The 21,366-nt window shown below is 38.5% G+C and overlaps 1 protein-coding gene across 5 annotated transcripts in view; it reads left to right on the forward strand.

Annotated features, from left to right (window-relative positions):
• Nucleotides 1-21,366, forward strand: part of ralgapa1 (Ral GTPase activating protein catalytic subunit alpha 1) — an 87,332-nt gene that overhangs the window by 35,874 nt on the left and 30,092 nt on the right. For all 5 annotated transcript variants that reach the window (XM_059353938.1, XM_059353934.1, XM_059353935.1 and 2 more), the window contains 10 exons: nt 1,272-1,390; nt 1,538-1,657; nt 3,466-4,087; nt 5,274-5,389; nt 5,773-5,897; nt 11,604-11,675; nt 12,498-12,621; nt 14,656-14,811; nt 18,447-18,605; nt 21,211-21,338. In XM_059353938.1, the coding sequence (XP_059209921.1) occupies nt 1,272-1,390; nt 1,538-1,657; nt 3,466-4,087; nt 5,274-5,389; nt 5,773-5,897; nt 11,604-11,675; nt 12,498-12,621; nt 14,656-14,811; nt 18,447-18,605; nt 21,211-21,338 (1,741 nt within the window). The remainder of the gene's footprint in view (nt 1-1,271; nt 1,391-1,537; nt 1,658-3,465; nt 4,088-5,273; nt 5,390-5,772; nt 5,898-11,603; nt 11,676-12,497; nt 12,622-14,655; nt 14,812-18,446; nt 18,606-21,210; nt 21,339-21,366) is intronic.

Below are 21,366 nucleotides of genomic sequence, written 5' to 3' on the forward strand. Positions count from 1 at the left end.
ACTGTTGATGATAATGTTACTTTAAACTGACTATTTCAACTTGTATCAGTTAAAGTTTTAGCTATTCTATAACAGATATAACTGTTTATCCAGTTCTTTATGCTTATTATTTCAACCTTTTTTCCATTGCTTTTAGCTACTATTCCAACTGTTTACCCATTGACATTACTTTTAGCTAGGGCTGGGCGATATATAAATATAAAAGATATATCGATGTATTTTTAAATGTGATATGGAATAAGACCATATTGCATATATCCGTGTAGTTCAAAAAAATGCTCTTTCTTCATTTATAAATGCAGCCCTTACTAGGGTTTATAATATTTATAGGAAAAGATTGGCCAATTTTATTTATTTATTTATTTATTTATTTATAGGCTATTTTTATTTAAGATTTTCTTTTTAAATGTGCACTTTATGGAGCTTTGTTGTTTTTTTTAAAGGTACTCCTGTTATACAGTATTTATGTTCACTTAAATAAACAGTTTCAATAAAACCGCTTTGCAATAAAAAATATTGTATATTGATGTTCAGCCTAAATATATTGGGATATGATTTTTGGTCCATATCGCCCAGCCCTACTATTAGCTATCTATCAGATAACGCTTATTATTTAAACTGTTTATCTGGTAATGTAACGTCAAGCAAACTATTTCAACCAATAAGTGTTAACATTACTTTTAGCTATTTTAACAGTTTATCAAGTAGTTTAAGCAAACTATTTAAACCATATATCCATTAACATGAGTTGGTCAGTTGGTAGGCCCCCAACCGAAGGGTTGGTGGTTTGATCCCTGACCGTCGCAGCCTACATGTTGAAGTATCCTTGAGCAAGATACTGAACCCCAAATTGCTCCCGATGCTGCGTTCATCGGTGTGTGAATGAGCGCAGTCTGTAGTGTAAAGCGCTTTGAGTGGTCGCAAAGCGACTACAAAAGCGCTATATAAGTGCAGGTCCATTTACCATTTACATTGCTTTTAGCTAACTATCAAGCATTTAGTCATTACTTTTAACTATTTCAGCTGTTTATCTGTTACTTTTCGCTCATCATCTGCAATGTTTGAGCAGCTGTTTATTTCTACCATTTATTCCTTATATTAATGTTAACTACCTGTTTGAACTTCTGTGCTTGTAAATATATGGCTATATATCACTGCACTAAACAGTACAATCTAGAAATTAACTTTAAACTTTTAATCCTTTACCCAAAATGTATTGTTCTGCACGAGCAGTAAACATCCTCTGTTTGTGTTTGTCTCTCTCTCTACAGTTCGTAGTCGTATTCAGCAGGGCCTGGTTTCCATCGCAGCCAGGACAGTTATCACACACTTGGTCAACCATCTAGGACATTATCCAATGTCTGGAGGGCCTGCTACTCTGTCCAGTCAGGTACTGTCACTGTGTGTTTGCTCCTAATAATGGCAGTATGATGTACTGTATATGGTGATAATTACTTGTTTGTCCAAAGGGGAATCCAAATCACACAAAATATTTTTCAGTGTTTTTATTTAGACCTTTGCTTTCCATGTTTTCCAGGTGTGTGAAAACCAAGACAACCCTTTCAGTGAGAGTGCAGATCTTGGACCAGAGCTTTTCCATTCACCAAACCTGCAGTTTCTGGTTCTGAATGGCTCCACGCTGCTTTCCGTGTATCAGGTAATTTCAAATTAAAAAAGTTGCCTTGACAAAACTGATATAACTCTGGAGTCATAGATGGCACTGGTGCTTGACTTCACAACGTAAAAACAAAGCAATGTCAAGCTTTGCTGTCAACTTCCCTCTAAAGTACCGGCTTAAAACTCCATGCTGGTTGTTTTTTTTTTTTATGATGATTATAGGCCAAATAAAACCAGAGAAAACGTCAAATATATTTACAGGGCTTGAAGACCTCCGGCATGGTGACGGAAATCCGGCTCAGGATTTTTTTTGGTGTTTTTTTTTTTTTTTAAAAACCCACCAAAAACCCTTAGTTAGTTAGATCTGGATATGACCGGGGAGGGCAGCATTACGGTGGATAGCGTATAGCCTGCCGGAGAAGAAGAAGGCGGCTCATCGGCGAGCGTGCTTGAGACCCAAGTCATTACTATTTCTCAAGAAAGTGACTGGAGACAAATCCAGCAACTCTCTTTTTAACGACCCGCTAACGAGCCGGAGGCTTGTTAAGAAGAGCCGCCTTTAGCCGCCGTTAGCAGCAGTTAGCTCTGTAGCAGTACAGTGTGTATGTGCTGCTGCTACAGGAGGTGTTCACTCACCGATCTGTTTGTTTACAACAAGCACCGGACACTCTGTGCACAGTTAGCGCGTACCGTTAATTCACGATCGCTATGTTTATGATCAGCGGAGACACTGTGCATAATAATTAGCCATGCTGCTTTGTTTATGATCATTTCCTGTGCACAGTTAGCGACGGCGAAAACCATACGTCACCTCCAGAGTCTCTAAATCGCTCTGGGGGCTAACTTGTTGTGGAGACACGCAGACTGAGCGGACATTTGAGAGGGTGTGGCATGAGACTTTCCCGGTGGTAGTCGAAACACGGCTATACGGTCCGTGCGTGCGCTCTCCCACACGTGAACCTTACTGGGGATTTCCACCGGGCGCGGAACGGCTCCGCCTCGGGTTTGCTCCGTCCTCTGCCCGGCGTCAATTCCCACCGGGCGCGGAACGAGCCAGCCGTATACACGCGAGATAACGAGAACACGCGATAATCCTGAACGTACGGGAGACTCCGAGATCCCGTGATAAACTGTGTTTAAGGTAAACAACAACATCAACAACAAACAGCTTACTTTGCTTCTCCGACGTGGAAGATCTGTTGATCTGACCATCTATCCTTATAGAAAGAATGTGAAGTGGATGTGAAGTTGTTTTAGGCTGCATGAACTGCGTATTGTTTTATTTTGAAAGGAGCAAAATTTCTGACAGGATTCTGTATTTTCATCTCGTTAACAAGAATGTCAGTTTTCCAGTTATGCAGTATTTGTTTTTGTAAAAAATTATACCAACATGGCATGGTAGACTTTTTTTAAAGTGATATATACAAGGAGAACGAAGTCAGAAACGCAAAAAATAGCCTGAGATGCCAAAGGGTTAAAAATGGTTAAATTTATCGTAACAAAGTATATCAACCCAAAAATGGCTGCATGGGAATGATCTTGATATACATATATCAGGATGCTCTAAGCCCTTAAACACCAACCATTACCTAATGTTTATTAAAGATTTATGACTGTAAAAACTTGACACACAATGCTGAGATGCAACTCAAATTCATCTTCAGGTTACCAGCTTTCAGATGATGACCAATTCTATGTGACATCTACTGTTGATCTGCTATCTCCCCTCCTAAGATCCCCTGCCCCCTTAAAATTCTGTTAAAGATGCTGCAACTCAGCATCAGAAAGATTTTGTAAATATCTGGTACATTTAGTGTTTAACCCTGTCCCTTGTCTTGTATTTCCCAGATCCGGTCGGAGTCAGGTGTACCAGGAGGAGGAATGACAGCTGGTTTGTCCTCTGCTCCCGCTTGCGTTCGTGTCATCATCCGAGATGTAGCAGGCAAACACTCCTGGGACTCTGCCGTTCTCTACGGGCCTCCTCCATGTTCCCCAAACAGCCCGACACACACATTCATGTCACACACACAATCACCTCACAGCGCAAATCTTCATTTACGCACTCCACCAGGAGGTCCACCGAAAAAGATGGAGAGCGAGGAGGAGGGGCAGGAGGAGAGCGAGCCCGAGGAGGGAGGCAAAGGCATGGAGGGGGAAAGGCAAGAGCTTCAGGGAGAGGGGGAGGAAGTAGAAGAGGAGAGGAAAGTCACTGAGGAGGGGATGGGAGAAGGAGGGGATGAAGGAGAAGAAATAGAGGAGGAGCAGGAGGAGGAGGGGATAGAGCAGAGGATGGATGGGGAGGAGGATCGAGGTGAGTCGGGCTTGGAGCAGCTCCTCGCTCCTCCATTGGCTAAGCGCGTGTGTCGGGAGGCGGTGCCAGCATGGGATTCACTGAGGGAGGGAGACGACGCACTGGATGAAATGCTGCAGTATCTGGGATACTCAAGTCCTGAGTGTCTACAGAGAGCAGGTATAAACACATACTCACACAACAAGTATCAATAAACCCCTTTTCACAACACATCACTTTACACGATTGCAAATCCACGCTGGCTGCAGAAGGAATCAAAAGTTTGCTTAATTCACAAGAAAACTTTAATCACAGGAAGTTGTAATCGGTTTTGAACATGTCATGTTGTGTGGTGAGCTGCCAAATCGAAAAGGTACTAATAAAGGTCTTCATTTTTACGGAATACCATCAAGTAACACTATATTCAATGCTACTTCATTCTAATAATCTGGTAGCATATACTTGCCTATCCCCAAGTGACATTTCAACAGTAAAATAGAGAAAAAGTCCAGTGAGATAGTCTTTTATTTTTTTTGCTCACTACAGGTGCATCTCAATAAATAAGAATATCATAGAAAGTTTATTTATGGCAGTAATTCAATTCAAAAAGTGGAAATAACACATTACATAGATCCATTACACACAGAATGAAACATTTCATGTCTTCATTTATTTAACTTCTAATTATAATGATTATGGCTTACATTTAATGAAGACCTAAAATTCAGTGTCTTTAAAAAAATAATAATATTACAAAATTCCAATGTTTAATATGGAAATGTTGGCCTCTGAAAAATATGTCCATCATTATGCACCCAATGCTTGGTTATTTGGGGCTGAGATGGGGCTATTTGACTTGAACTACTGGAAATGGACTTTTCCATGATATTCTAATTAATTGAGATGCACCTGTAGTTTTCTTCATGATCACAGTGTTCTTATTGGCGGCCTGTTTTTTTTGCAACTGTTATGCCTGTGCATTGGCAGTGTTTTATACAAATAATGGTCTATTGTATTTGTGTACTGAATTAACCGGTCATTAGGGTGTAATATGCGTTTGAAGTGTATATCCAATATGCCAAACTGACTCAAAAATAGATTTGAAAGTTAAAGTTAAAGCCCACAGAATAGGGAACCACCACATCACCTGCCAATCGAGACAGAAGAAATTAAACTTCACAGGATATTACATTTTCTTACACAAACCAGGGGATGAGAGCCTAGGATACATACTCTCCCACTTGTACTTTTCATAAACAAATCCCATTGCTCAACCACTTTATGTTGTTCATAACAGCTTAGCAACAACACACAAAAACACTGAGATTGTTCACAGCTAACCTAGTCTCCTGATTGTTCCACTCAGGCATGCCGCTCAACATCCCGGCCCCTCCTCCAGCGTGTGTTTCAGAGAAGCAGGAGAACGATGTGATCAATGCCATCCTGAAGCAGAGCGCTGCTGAAAGAGAATTTGTCCTTCATGTATGTCTTTTGTCTATATTCATGTAAATACAAGTAATTCTGCTAGTGACTGTGTAGTGGGACTTGTTCTGCATCTCAGTAATATTAAGTTTAAGTAAATTAAAGATGATTAGTTACTATCCACACAAAAAATATATATAATAGACAAAAATGTCAGAAAAAGCTGCTTCCTGTTGTTGGCTTACCTGTTCTGATCATTTATATTATTTGTTCATATTGGCATATAAATGTTTACATGTAACTGAAATTACTGAAAAATAATATTTTTCCTTTTAGTCTTGGCTCTCACACCACCACACCATGATTTCAGTTTAATTTTCATATTTATTCTTTCATCCCTCACTTTTTTTTTTAGAATTAAACTGAATTGATGAATATTTCAGAGAGGTGAGGGGCTGAACATGAGGGCAGTGCAGCAGACTGAACCAGAGACTGAGACTCCACAGTCAGCCTTCTACTACTGCAGACTACTGATCAACATACTGGGACTCAACTCCTGGGAGAAGAGGTAAGACCACGCAAAGACATACATACAGTAGTGTTCAATATAATAGCAGTCCAATGTGACCAACCAGATTAATACAGGTTTTTAGTATATTTTTTATTGCTACATGGCAACAAGGTACCAGTAGGTGCAGTAGATTCTCAGAAAACCAACAAGACCCAGCATTCGTGATATGCACGCTCTTAAGGCTGTGCAATTGGGCAATTAGTTGAAAGGGGGGTGTTTTTTTTCTAGGATTTAGCAATCCTGTGAATCACTAAACTAATATTTAGTTGTATGACCACAGTTTTTTATAACTGCTTCACATCTGTGTGGCATGGAGTCAACCAACTTGTGGCACCTTTCAGCTGTTATTCATTTGCATTTCTGGGTTTTAATTCAGAAACAGCATTTTTGATGTCACCCCACAAGTTCTCAATTGGATTAAGGTCCGGGGATTGGGCTAGCCACTCCATGACATCAATGTTGTTGGTTTGGAACCAAGATTTTGCTGGTTTACTAGTGTGTTTGGGGTTATTGTCTTGTTGAAACACCCATTTCAAGGGCATATCTTCTTCAGCATAACACAACATGACCTCTTCAAGTATTTTGGCATATGCAAACTGATCCATGATCCCTGGTATGCGATAAATAGGCCCAGCACCATAGTAGGAGAAACATGCCCATATCATGATGCTTGCACCACCATGCTTCACTGTCTTCACTGTGTACTGTGGCTTGAATTCAGAGTTTGGGGCTCGTCTCACAAACTGTCTGCGGCCCTTGGACCCTCACCAGTCCACAAAATGTTCCTCCATTCCTCTTTAGGCCAGTTGATGTGTTCTTTGGCAGATTGTAACCTCTTCTGCACATGCCTTTTTTTTAACAGAGGGACTTTGCGCGGGATTCTTGTAAATAGATTAGCTTCACACAGACGTCTTCTAACTGTCACAGCACTTAGAGCTGATCATTGGCTGAGCCTTTGCCATTCTGATTATTCTTCCATCCATTTTGATGGTTGTCTTCCGTTTTCTGAAATGCATGTTTTCTTTCAAGAAAAAAAACACCCAAATGAAACTGTACATCATGGCCAGAAATTGTAAAAACAGAAATTATCATTGGATTTCTTACTTCCAGCAGTCTTTGAACAAATCATGTGTGACAAATGCTTCCATCAAAATAAAACCAACAACAACAAAATAATTTAAAGCTTAAAATAGCTTTTTCAAACTGCATTCAACTGATTACAGTACAAAGACAAGACATCTAATGCTCAAACTTTTTTTTCTGTAAATATATGCACTCATTCTGAATTTGATGCATTCTGTTTTAATCAATGTTTTACACAGCATCCCAGCTTTTTGGGGATTAGGGTTGTAATATCAAAACTTCACTATGACATCATATAGGGTTTTTCGACCGGGAGCCGGAGCCCGGCCAGTGCTCGTGTGGTTCACAGTTAGTTCAACTTGCGAACCAGCTCCGAACCTGTTTGCTTTTCCACAGGCTCTCGAGCTACATCATTGCATTACTGCTAACATCTGTATATGGCTCCGCCCCCTCTCAGCACGTATAATAACAATGGCAGACTACATATCTCTACAACACATCGGTGCTGCTCATCTTGATCACTATGGACGCCGATTACATTCTTATTAACATTGAACGTAAGATGTTAATGTTGGACTCTGTTATAAGCTAACGGTAGCGGGCTAGTGCTGGCCCGCTAGCCCGTATCAATCACATTGCAGTTAACCAAATCAAATTAATGAATGATACATGTTTTAGTTGGTCTCTCTCAATGTCATCGAGTTGGTCTTGCTAGCCCGCTAAGGCTAGCACACTATTGATGTGCTAACGTGCTAACGTTAGCACCCTATGATCGGCCGATAACATTAGCACGCTAGCCAGCCCATATCAATCACGGAGTTGGTCTTGTTGGTTAGATAGCACCGCCCCCAGCCCCTGACGTAGCGGTTCGCGGTTTAAGACCAGCAAAGTCTTGGTGCCTCTGTGAAACTCACGACTCTTTCGCGTTGGAAAACCAAAGAACAGTTTGCAATTGGGCACTGGCCAGGAACCGCCTCCGGTGGAAAAACCCTAATAGAGTTTGTTTACACTTGATTTTAAATTGGTTCTTGTGCAATCGCTGGTTACACCTGTGTGTATCATGCTTCTCCAAAGGTGTCCATCTGATCACTTGTGTTCAATTTCGTTACTACCTACGCCACTTCTGCTTGGTCAAATTTCCCTGTGCACATTTATATCGTTAGATAACAACAACAACAACAACTCGAGCCGCTCGATTTAAACTGTTTTTTCTTTGGCTGGCTAACAAGATGTTGAATAAAAGTCAATGTCCTTGTCAGGGACGCATCAGGGCGCATGGACATTTACACTACAAAATATATATGGTCAAATGCATTCTAGACCACCTCGGACACTGTTTACACTTGTATTTAGCGTAAATGGGGTGATAATGTTCTACAAAAACACTTTTCTGACTTAATTCAACAACATAACTCAAGAACAGAAGGAGAGATTGTGACCATATTTCACATTTGGTCAGATGCTGATTTGGTGATACTAAACTTAGGTGCCCTCTTTGAAACTGTGGTGATTGTAAAGTCTTCTGTGCTATGGGGTTGAAGATGTGTCTGGAGCATCAACGTTTTAGTATTTGTAGCTTCTGTGCTGCAACATCCATATTTTATGCATTGTATACCGTCATGGTTACATACGAGTCTGTACACACATGGATAATAACTGTAACTTAGCTGGTTGGCAGATGCATACAGCTGAAAGGTGGTAATACTGGTTGTTTTTTAGTTTACTTCTACTAACTTCTTCTCGAGTCTGTTTTAAGAGACACAACTGCATCCATTTTGCAAAAAAAATAGGAAAAACTAACTAAGAATGATAAAGCAAAAAGACACGTTTATTTCTAAGAAGGGATGAAAAGGGAGTTTTCTACTAAGAGCCTGTTTTTCAGGTTGCTGTAATACATATGTGGAAAGTCTTTTATATTTTTTTGTCTCCCCTAGAACAAACTAAACCCCTGTTGAATACAAATGAGACAAAAATTCACATTCAAAAAAGTATTTTGTGCTAATTAGACACCACGTTTTCCCACTCGCATGGCACGGCATTTCATCTTCTCAATGACTCTGAGCTAAAATACACAATGTCAAGGTATCACTTTAAATGTATCTGGCCAGCTAATGGACACTCATCGCTCTTTATACTTTATCCAGGGAATTACACCGTCTGCATTCAGCCTGCACAAAAGACTTAACACACTTGGGCGCGTGTGTGTGTGTTTTTGTGTGTGGCAGAGAGTGTGATAATGAGTATAGTACTCTATTGATCAAGCTCAACCCATTTGGAGTTAGAATAAAAGGCAGTAGTTTGAGAAGAGAATGATGGCAGGAGAAATCAGGAGACAGGATGAATAAGGCACATGTAGATGAAAATAAAAACAAAAAAAGGAAATGGAGCCAAAGTAAGTGAGTGAATATAGACCAGAATGAGAAAATAAGAAAGAGGAGGAACAAGAGGATAGACAGATAAGAGAAATAAGAAGCGATTGTCTAATCATTTGTTATTGTCCCTGCATGTCTCTCCAGGTATTCATTTGGGACATCACAGACACTAAGATACTGACAGTCATCCATGTGCGTGCTTGCATGTGTGTGTGTGTCCCCTTTTATGCTTCTCCCTATAATCCAGGGTGTAAATGGAGTCTTTGAGAGCAGAGAATGAGGCCATTACCAAGTATCAGTTTAATAAAGAGCAAATTGCTGTCTCTCTCTCTCTCTTTATCTCCCGCTCTTTCACTCTTTTTCTCTCTCTCTCTAAGAGTGAAAAGAATGACGTGTCATTATCAGTCCACTCCAAGCCTCACTGCTCAAGTCTTGGTTTTTATATCAGCGGTGCAGAGGTTGGTCGCTGGGACATTTTCAACGCTCCCTGGACTTGTTAGTTGGTATAAAAGGCTTTTGTTTTGATTATAGAACAGGGTCCTGTCCTGTGGAGCCTGAAAGTGCTGATGACGCTAGCTGTGGTCAGCATGACATACTGATGTGTTTGATCATTTATAGCAAATATATTACTATTAGTACAATGAACATTTTTGGCTTTACATGTTATAGTCATTTTGGCTGTTAATGCATATTGCATACTTTTTGCCAAGAGGTTTTCTTTTTTATTATATTGTGGGAGTTCAGTTTCTTCAGCAGCTCCTATAATAAACCATGTAACCAAAGTACAGGCACTCAGACCCTCAAGGACAAAAATGTTGTTATTGGAACCCATTAAAGCCCTGGATGCTTAAAAAAATGTAACTCAGAGTAGAAAGTAACATTAATTAGGGCTGGGCGATATGGACCAAAAGTAATATCCCGATATATTAAGGGCGAATATCGATATGCGATATATATCCCGAAATTTTCTTTGTCTATGTTCAGTCAAAGTCAAAGCCACTTATGACATGTCAAGTAGTTTTATTGAAACCGTTTATTTAAGTGAACATGAATACTGTATAAAAAATGGAGTACCTTTTTTTTTTTTTTAAATCAAAGCTCCATAAAGTGCACATTTAAAATAAAAACATCTTAAATAAAAATAGTATATGAAATAAAATAGGCCAATATTTTTCTGAAATAAATATATTTATATGAGAAAAGAATAACGAACACTATTAAAGAACTAAATATGACAAACCCTAGTAAGGGCAGCATTTATATATAAAGAAAGAAAAAAAATTTAACTATATCGATATATGCCATATGGTCTAATTCCATATCACATTTTAAAATATATATGGCCAACCCTAACATTAATATGTACATTTTTACAAATTTGTGCTGTTGCAGAATCAGTATGAATGTTCTAAGGCCAAGTGCTGCCAGAGCTTGTTGCAGCACTTTCGTGGCACTTTTGCAGTAATGCAGTATCAATAGGGCTACTGACATCCCAGACGGAAACACAAGTATATAAATAAAAAAAAATCCTGTAAAATGTAGTATACACAAAGAAAAAATACTATTTGAGGAAAACAAAACAACTCTGACATTATGTCAACAAATGGACATTTAAAGGTTCAAAATTCTGAAAATGAAAAATTGATGTTGGTTAAAAGGTTTAGCCCTTGACTTATACTTATATCTTATATACTTTAGGGAGTTTACCAATCAGTTACATCTAAAATCTACAAGAGTTTATCATTGGCTGAGGAGAGATAGTAACATTTCTCATGCTAGAGGTTTCACAATTGAAAAAGGAACAAGCAAACAAACATCTTTTACTAGCTGTTTGGTGAACTCTTCTAATTCTGATGGAGGTAATGTTCTACTATTGTGTGACTGTTTTTCTCCGTACCAATATATCCAAATGATTGACATGTTTTAGGAATTTCCCAACAAAGCAGCATTGCCAAACATCTCTTTTTATGCTCTGAATGAAGTCTTGTTGGTATTGTTCAGTTTTGCTTCCCCCCTTTTTTTAATCTTGATATTTTCTGGTCTATTTCACTGGAAACCCTGCCAGCTGTACGCCACATCTTATCAGTTGTCACGGGATTTGTCGTTTTTTGCTCGGAAACAGTGACAAAAACAAGCAACCGGCCAATTAAGGGAGACGCCAATGGAAGCCAGATAATGGTAGAGAGGCAGGTTTTACCATTACTTTGGATAATGATTCCTAAGCCGTGCGTGTATCTGTGTCTTACAGGAGTAACTTCCACCTGCTGAGGAAGAATGAGAAGTTACTGAGAGAGCTGAAGAACTTGGACTCACGGCAGTGGTAAGAAAATATATAAAAAGTCAAGCATATCGTGTCATTAACTGCATTCCCCTCTCTCCCCCTTTTTAATATTTCCATTCAGGTTTTAGTTATTGACTAGTTTGAACCCTCTCTGCTTTTTTTCATTTATTTCTTTTATTCTCCTCATTTCATCCCTTTGCTCTTGACATTTACCTGATCAAAACCAGATTTTCTCTTCTAATTTCTATTTCTGATGATGTGCACCGAATATGAATGGCATCTTATTTCATAGTGGATTTAATTCAGTGGTGGAAGAAGTATTCAGATCCCTTAAAAAAGTACTAATACCACATTGTTAAATTACTCCACTACTAGTAAAAGTCCTGTATTCAAATCTTACATAAAGTGTGTGTGTCTGTGTGTGTCTGTGTGTGTGTGTGTCTGTGTGTGGATGCATTAATGTAAGCAACATTTTGATTATCTAATCTCATTCTAACTACTTAATATATTGTTAGGTGGCTTAATTTGAAAGAAAAATGTCTAATCACTATACATTTATCGTGTTTTTTTATGTTAAATCTCGACCTGAAAAGTAAAGTAAGTAAAGCTGTCAGCTTAATGTAGTGGAGTAAAAGTATAAAGTTACATCAAATGGAAATATTCAAGTAAAGTAAAAGTACCTCAAAATTGTTGAGTAAATGTACCTAGTTACATTCAAAAAATCCACAATCAGAGGAATGGAAGTCCCTGGATTAAACCTCAGTAAAAATAGTAATCTTTTAAAAGTTGCTGTAATAAATGTCATCTGTTTTTCAGTAATTTTAGTGTCGGTCATTATCGCTCTCCTTTATTCTCTTCTAGCCGTGAGACTCATAAAATAGCAGTATTTTATGTGGCAGAGGGCCAAGAGGACAAACACTCCATACTAACCAACACAGCAGGCAGCCAGGCTTATGAAGACTTTGTCTCTGGACTGGGCTGGGAGGTAAGAACATGTCATTCACACATTGTTTGCCTTCTTCATACATTCAAATTGAACATTTATCTTACCATTGTGTCCCTGCGATTTCCAGAACGAGATTTAACACAGCTTCTAATTATCTGATCTGCAACTAATAATTGAGTCATTATCATGTCAGTGATGGTTGAACTGATTTCTGATTGCTAAGAAAACAGTTTTGTAGGTCCAGCAGATAAAATAAACCACCGCCAATGTGTCTTTGATGTTTCAGCTGCCTGATGAGGGGGAAGCATTCATATATTGAACCATTTTGAAATAAAAGGCATGCAGGTTGTTTTTTTTTTTGCAAGACTCTACAGAAGCAAGATGCAAATGAGAAAAAATTGTTCTCAATTGTTTTCTCTCGTGTGCTTATGACTTAAGGACAATTGAAAAGAAAATGTAGCCAGGATAATTTTTTGCTGTTTTTTTCACTTGTGAAAACTCGTTTTTAAAAAAGAAAAAACTTTTGGCAGGTGAAATAAATCAGGATCATTGTTCAATGTCTTTAGCAGATCAGGTAGTATATATTTTGAGTTTTACAGGTGAAATAAAAATTAACTTAAGAACTTTTTTTCACCTGCTCTTAAGTCATAAACACGGGAGAGAGAAAAAATTACATCAGAGTTAGAAAATCAGCTGTTTTTTTGTGGGGGTTGCTCATTTCATTGCAAATGTAAAGGAGGAGCAGTCCCAACAGTTACAGAAACAGATTTAACACAAAATGTTCCCCAAAACAATCTTAACTAAATGATAAAATCACTTTTTTCTCTTGCATATGTCAACATCACTAAAGGTAAAGTGGAGTAATGGCATACTAACCAAAATCATTATCAAGAAAACCATGGAAAATGGCTAGATATCAGCTCTTAAATTAAACTCTTATGAGATATTTTGTTTGTTTTTATCATTATATTTGTCCAAACAAATGTACCTTTAGTTGTACCAAGCATCAAAATGAACAAGAAATTGAAGAAAACAATGGTCTAATAATTTGTATATAGTTGTGACATTATAACCCCACAAAAGTCCTGACGGCTCATTTAAAGCTAAAGTGTAGTACAGTATTCTCATTTTTTACAATATTAAACCTTGGAGGACCTTTTTAGAATATATATATATATTTTTTCCAAACTTTTTTTATTGGGTTTTGCAGATGAGTACAACCGTATTAAAACATACAAAGAGTAAAGCCTGATTTCCACCGGGCGCGTTACTGCAGCGTAACGTCAGCGTCGCGTATGACGTTGCAAATAGGTAACACTCTAATCAATGAGAGCTCTTCACCGAACGCGTAGCGTAACGGTACTACAGCGTCGCGTCAGCGTCTCTACGCGAGCATTAGGTAGGACTTCTATTTCTCCGCGAGACGCTGCCAAATCGCGTGAATCTCAACAGAGCAGATCGCACCAGACAGGAAGTCCGACTCAGAATCAGCGTAAAACACTTCCGCCCCTTTCAAAATAAAACACAATACGCAGTTCATGCAGCCTAAAACTACTTCACATCAACGTTATGTTATGACCGGGGCACCAGATCAGCAATCAATCAATCAAAGGGTCTCAGAGGATCGGCGACACAGATGACAAGAGACTGATTGTTGAAGTGGAACATCATACAATCATTTATGACATAACATATTGTTTTTATAAGGATAGATGGTCAGATCAACATATCTTTCACCTCAGAGAAGCAAAGTAAGTTGGTTTTTGTTGTTGTTGTTTACTTTATACACACAGTTTATCCATAGACTATAAATAGAGTTTAAAGTTTATCACGGGATCTTGCGGTCTCCCGTATGGTCAGGATTATCGCGTGATCTCGTTATCTCGCGTGTATACGGCCGGCTCGCTAAGCTGACGTGCTGCTGCTGTAACGCGTCCGGTGGAAATCCCCAGTAAATTAGTCATTTTTCTTATAGAAAAAACAAACAAAAAACAAAAGTGATCATGGAAGTATTGCTGTTTTTTTAGAATATTTCTAATGTATCTCGCTTGTGTGTGCATGTTTGTCACCTAGGTGGATCTCACTACTCACTGTGGTTTCATGGGTGGTCTTCAGAGGAACCGCAGCACAGGCCAGACTACGCCTTACTACGCCACCTCCACCACTGAGGTCATCTACCACGTCTCCACCCGCATGCCTCACGACCAGGATCACAACCTCACCAAGAAGGTAACACACACCTGTCTGACTGATGACCTTTGTTTGTTTGTTTGTTTTTAATTTTATTTTTTTTAGTGTAGCTTGGAAAAACAAAATGATAATAATTACAGAGACAGAGAAAAAGAGGGGAAAAAATAAACAGCATAGACAGTCCTAGAAAAGAACAAATTGGGACAACGGGTCACATTAGTGTCCTGTGAAAGGAAGTTGGGGTGTTAAAATAAGTACTGTCTATAATTTCAGTCCATTGCTGTCCAAAAAAGAAGACCATTGTCCATTCCCCATGTTGTGTGTTCACTTGAGAGGGGCTGTTACGCCTCAAACATGCAAGATCATATCTATTGCACTATTAAATGTGTACATATGCATACCCATGCAACACATACAGACATATAAACATCCCTATACATACCTACACACACATACCCAAGTATATATGCACTGTCCTTTTTACCAGATGATTTGCAAATTTGCATCTCATTTACATCATCTACATCTCATTTGCATCTCAATAAGTTAGAATATCATAGAAAAGCTTATTTATGTCAGTAAATCAATTCAAAAAGTGGAAATGACACATTATATAGGTCCATTACACACAGAATGAAACATTTCATGTCTTAATTTATTTAATTTCTTCTAATCATTATGATTATGGCTTACATTTAATGAGGACCTAAAATTCAGTGTCTCAAAAAATATGAATATTACAAAAGACCAATTTTTAAAAGTATGTTTAATATGAAATTGTTGGCCTCTGAAAAGTATGTCCATCTATATTCACTCAGTACTTTGTTGGAGCTATTTGACTTGAATTACTGGAAATGGACTTTTCAATGATATGTGTTGAGATGCACCTGTAGATTCAGGGAGAAAGTTTTTCATGTAATAAATATACAGTATCTTTTATGATCCCAATTCCAATCCCTTCGGGCTTAACCACCTTCTTTTAATAGCTTTTTCCCCGCTTCCAATATTATATTAATCAGATACTTATATGATTGGGATATTCTCAAGATATATCTGACTGATGACTGAGTATAGAAGTTGCCATTGTGGACTCTTTACTGTCTAGCTCCTAGAAATGCATCTCACTGGGTGAATTCCAAACTGTTCAGATTTGCTTCACACTTGGATGGGAACATGTCTTGTTCTTGTCAAGCACTCTTCATCTGTCTGTCCCGTTATTTACTGTATTTCCTTCTCTCAAACGGCAGTCGAGTCTGTCTGTGTGTTGAGAGCAAGAGAGACGGGGTAATTATCAATAATAAGCATACTTACGGTTGTTGCTCTAATTTCACTGCTTTCCTGTAATGAGGGGAGATGTGCAGCGAGAGAAGAGGAGAAAAAAATCCTCCTCTTCGCTCCGTGCTCCCCATTGGATTATTTTTTCTTTATATCCATCCCAAGCTCTTTATTTGCCGGGATTGACATTGAAAATGAACATAGGTCGCCACACACACACACACACACACTCACACACTCACACACTCACACACACTCACACACCTATCTGTTGATGTCTAAAGCACACCGATGTTTCCAATAATTCTTACTAGCAATCACGTCTGTGTTTGTGCGTGGTGTGGGCTCGTATCAGTGTCTAGGCAGGCAGGTTTATTGTGCGTTTGTGTGCATTTGTGAGTGTGTGTGTGTACACCTGTCAACCCCCAGGCATTGGGCGCACTGCACATGGCCATAATGTCCCTTTAATCAGATCATACTTCCTGCTTCTCGGCCTATCACGCCGCTGCAGGCTCCTGATTGGATTATCAGCGCCTGGTCCGACACCATCCGTCTGCCTGATCAGCTGATGGCCCCATCAAACACGCATACTCGCATACATACACACGCGCGCACACACTTTAAACCCGTTTAACTTGACACAAACACACATCCACTAAAGGGCTTTATTCACATCAGACCGCGCAAATAACTATAAATTTGTGTTAACGCTGGGCACAGAAGCACACACACGCTTACGCGCGCACATTTTAGTGAGCGCACGCAGGCTTACAAACGCTTACACTCAGTGTGACAAATGTGTCCACAAAGAGGTTAAACTGACAGACATACACATGTCCATACTGGCAGGCATTTATCATCCATCCTGCTGCCACACACACACACACACACACACACTGCGGTGTGCTTTCAGTCCATTGCAGGGCATTTGTCCAGCTCTCACTCTTTGCTGTGTGTTCTGCTCCCTCTCATACCACATCTGCTTGAAACATGATTAAAAGGATTAAAGCTGCATTACACCAACTGATTGTGCATCAGAGATGACATCACTCTGGTCTTCATCTTTTGAAATTTTTTTTAAAATAGTGATACGGATCAGAGACGCACATCAGACAGGAAGACTCCACTTATTAGGCTTTGCCACCTATTTGTTCCAGCACCCAAAAATACAGCTCAGAGATCATAATTCAAACTCTCTAAATGTGATCATAGCTAAAAACCCTCCAGTTCTCACTAGCTCTGTGAGTTGTGTGCCTTAGTGACACTTTGAATTGCAAGCACCGTCACAGGGAAGTGCTCTTAAAGATTTATTTTAAGAGGAAACTTGATAAATACTCGCTTCCTGTGAGTTTTTCCAGACTCTGCTTAATATATCAACTTAATGTATCATTAGTCAAGAAAATGTCAGGTTAATTAGAACTATAACTCAAATTTAAGATTCAAGTAGTGTCATTATGGAAAGTGGGTGAAGTCACTTCCAAACATGATGAATAACTGAGTCCCCCAGGGCTTAATTTCACATAATTCATTCTCAGGTTTATTTGACAGTTGAGTGAGACATTTCATTTTAAAACATGCGTCCTGATCATAGACTGTATAACGCCAGCGGTATGACATGGCGCTCGTGTTTATTTCTGGTTGCTGAGAGTTAAAAAATGTTCAACTTTTGTTAATGTTAAAAGAAGAAGACTTCAAGCTAGCAAATGAGACCATAAACTCATTAGGAAAATATATTCTGAATCAAGTGAGAAGTGGGTTTATTTTCTCATAGGCTTCTATACAATCAGATTTCTTTTTGCAACCAGCGGAATCACCCCCTGCTGGTCATTAGAAGAAATGCTGGTTTAAGGCACTCTAGCATTGGCTTCGGTGTTCAGTCTCCACAAATCAGAACTTAGAATACACAACTGGTTCTAATACAACAAACAAACATTTAAAAGGTAATGTGTTTGTCTCAGGGCCAAGGCCAAGAGCGGGAGACATCTGGAGGTGCAAGACCAGTAGAGAGACGTGTGTGAGTGTGTGTGTTTTGGCAGGCATCAAGGTTAATGACAGAGCTGTCACCAGCCCTGACTGTGTGAATGTGAACTGCACACATACACACGCACACTATCGCACGGCATCAGACTTGATCCCATCCGTCTTCCAGCCCATACTCCATCTTTCCAGAGCTTCACTCGGTCTTCACGTCCACTCTCCAGCTTCACACACTCACTCCATCACCCCCAGGGCCACCTATATCACGTAAACACACACAAAATCAAAAGCCTTGGCTTTATGATGGATACAGTCTATCCAAACCCTCTGTGGCATTGACTTAGTTTGTGTTGTTTATTCTACATGAAAGAGAAATCTGAGATATTTATTCCAATATTAATTTGTCTTGTCGACCCCTTCAGCTTAGACACCTGGGTAATGACGAGGTCCACATCGTTTGGTCGGAGCATTCCAGAGACTACCGGCGAGGGATCATCCCCACTGAGTTCGGAGACGTGCTAATCATCATCTACCCCATGAAGAACCACATGTACTCCATCCATATACTCAAAAAACCAGAGGTAAAAACAACCACCAGCATTTTGTTACCAAGCTGTCAGTATCTGGTTCAATTATTCAGTGTCTTTGTGTTTCAGTGTTCCCCTGAATCCTTACAGCTTTATGGTGAAAATGCCTCTGAACCAGCAGGAAGTTTAAATTCATCATTAAAACTCAGGATGATAATTCAGTCTCCCTCTGAGCTAATCAGTAACAGCTATATATGTCACCTGTTGAAGAATGTAATTGTAGTGTGACTCATTGGCCAATTAGTGTTATTTTTTGCTGTATTACGCCACGTTTCCGCTGCATGACATCAGCTCACTTTGTGTACCATGTCCCTTTCTCTATTTATTTTTTCCACTACATATAGTACCACTCAAGTGTTGGAAGGATTCTCAGCTGCCCTTAACAACCTTTAATCAGCACCAAACAGGGGAACTTCTGCACAAAAGTTGTGATAACTTTGGTGATCCCTAACCATCATCAGGCCATGATTTTAATTAGTCCAGTGCTTTGGTTTATGATCAAATACCTTTTAAAGCTAATGACATTCTCATATAGCTGTACTTTCTGTTTAGCAAATGTTAGCATGCAAACACTCTGGACCCACACCTAACCTGAAGTGGGGGTTGTATGAAGTATTTATCTGTGTACTAGCACCCACATTTTATTAATTTATTACATTTTATTTTTAAGAAAAATCATCAGGTAAGTGTATGCTATATTTTGGGTGTTTTGCTGCTTTACCTTGGTGTCAGACAGGCCCGTTAAAGTTCATGTGGCAGAAACGGCTCCTCTGAGGAAAACAAAAACAATAATTTGACCTCGCAGAGTTCAAGAGTTGCTGGTGAAGACTACCTCAGTTTTAAGATGCTGTTTTTTGTGTGAATTTGGTGTTTAAAGCTTTAATTTCGTATTTACAAAAGTCTCACAGTAACAAAAACAAATGAACTGATCGAGGCAGCAGTAGACTAACAACTCCTGTTTTCTGCGACGTAAAATTAGTGGTTTTGTAAATGGAGTCCGGTGGCTTTGATGAGGGAATGGAACAGCTTCATATCCTCTCATGTATACCTAAACAGAGTTGTCTAATGGCAAGGTAAAGCAGTAAAAAAAACAAATATAGTGTACACTTAAGCCAGAATTTTTAGCCTTTGCTTGAATATGGAGTAAGATGTGAGAAAAAAAATGTAAACATGCTCAAACGTGTTTTTTGATCCATAAGTTTATGTTTCCTACCAGACAATACAGATATGCATCCAGATTGACTAACAATCCTAAAGAGAGTCTTGCCCTCAGTCTTGCTGCTCTGGTTAATGTATCAGTCTAAAACACACAGACGTTAATACCACAGCACTGATAGTGTAATCCCATTTCAAACGAGACCTAACACAATAAAATGCTGCTTTTTCTGTATGACATAGATACCACAGCACTAATAACATAACCTCATTCTGTTTCATTCATTCTACAAGGAAAAATATTGAATTATCATGAATCCAAAAACAAGTTAGATAAGATATTCTCTGTGTTGTCGTCCTGAAAGCAGTGTATTCAGTCATAGAGTGCATGGCTTGGAGACCTGGTCTACAGATAAATTCAATAAAAAGCCTGGCATTATTCTCTTTGGTGGATTCCACAAGCAAAGTATGAAATTAAATTTGACTTGTCAAGCCTGGTTCACTAAAGCCCAGTGGCTCCCAGAGATTATTCTGTTTCATAAAAGTATCTGGAATTGTTTGTCTTTGAGAGGCTTTCGTAGTTGATTTAATGGAAGCCCATCTACGCCAATATAAGGAGATAAAATTATGATTACAAGTCATAATGAGAACCTTCTTTTAAATAATGATTTGGTATCTTAAAATAATGATTTAGTAACTCAAAATAATGAGAAACTTTCTCAAAATAGTATCTAAAATTTTTAGAAACATTTTTTCTCAAAATTATTCATGTCGCAAAATAACAAGTTAATATCTGTGAATAATGACTAAGTATTTCAGAATGACTGTCTCTCAAACAAGAACTTTCTCAAAATACTGAGTTAGTATCTCAAAATAACAAGATAATTTTTTTATTAGTGTCTTAGAATAAAGTGTTTCTTTTTCAGAGTAATGACTGACTTTTTCAGAATATTAAGAAACAATCTGAAAAGAATTTGAGTGTCTAAAAAATGACTTAGTTTCTGAATATTATATTTTCTCAAAATGATTAGTCTTAAAATAACGAGTTAGTATCTCAGAATAATGACTCAGTTTTTCAGAATAAAGAGAAACATTCTCAAAATAGTGACTTAGTATCTCAAAATAAATGATTTCACAAAACTATAAGTTACTGTCTCAAAATAAAGTTTTAGTGTCTCAAAATAGCAGGTTAGTATATCAGAATAATGAGAAACTCTCACAGTTATGACTTGGTATCTCAAAAGAATGAGAACCTTCCTCAAAATAATGAGTTGGTAACAAAAGATACTAAGTCATTATTTCAAGAAGGTTTCTCATTTGAATTACTTAAAAGGTGTTTTTTTCATCACATTAATTGAAATGGGTTTCTTTATTTGATATAAAAAGTAAAACAAAAAAGTTTTAATTTCTTTAATGCCTGTTTTACTTGTCTTTGTGTCTGTAGGTGCCATTCTTTGGTCCACTGTTTGACGGTGCCATAGTGGACATGAACATTTTGCCCACCATGGTCAGAGCCACAGCAATCAATGCCAGTCGAGCTCTCAAATCCCTCATTCCTCTCTACCAGAACTTGTATCCTTTTGAAAGCCCAAATCAGAAA

This window comes from Centropristis striata, chromosome 16 (assembly GCF_030273125.1).
Source record: "Centropristis striata isolate RG_2023a ecotype Rhode Island chromosome 16, C.striata_1.0, whole genome shotgun sequence".
Lineage (NCBI taxonomy): Eukaryota > Metazoa > Chordata > Actinopteri > Perciformes > Serranidae > Centropristis > Centropristis striata.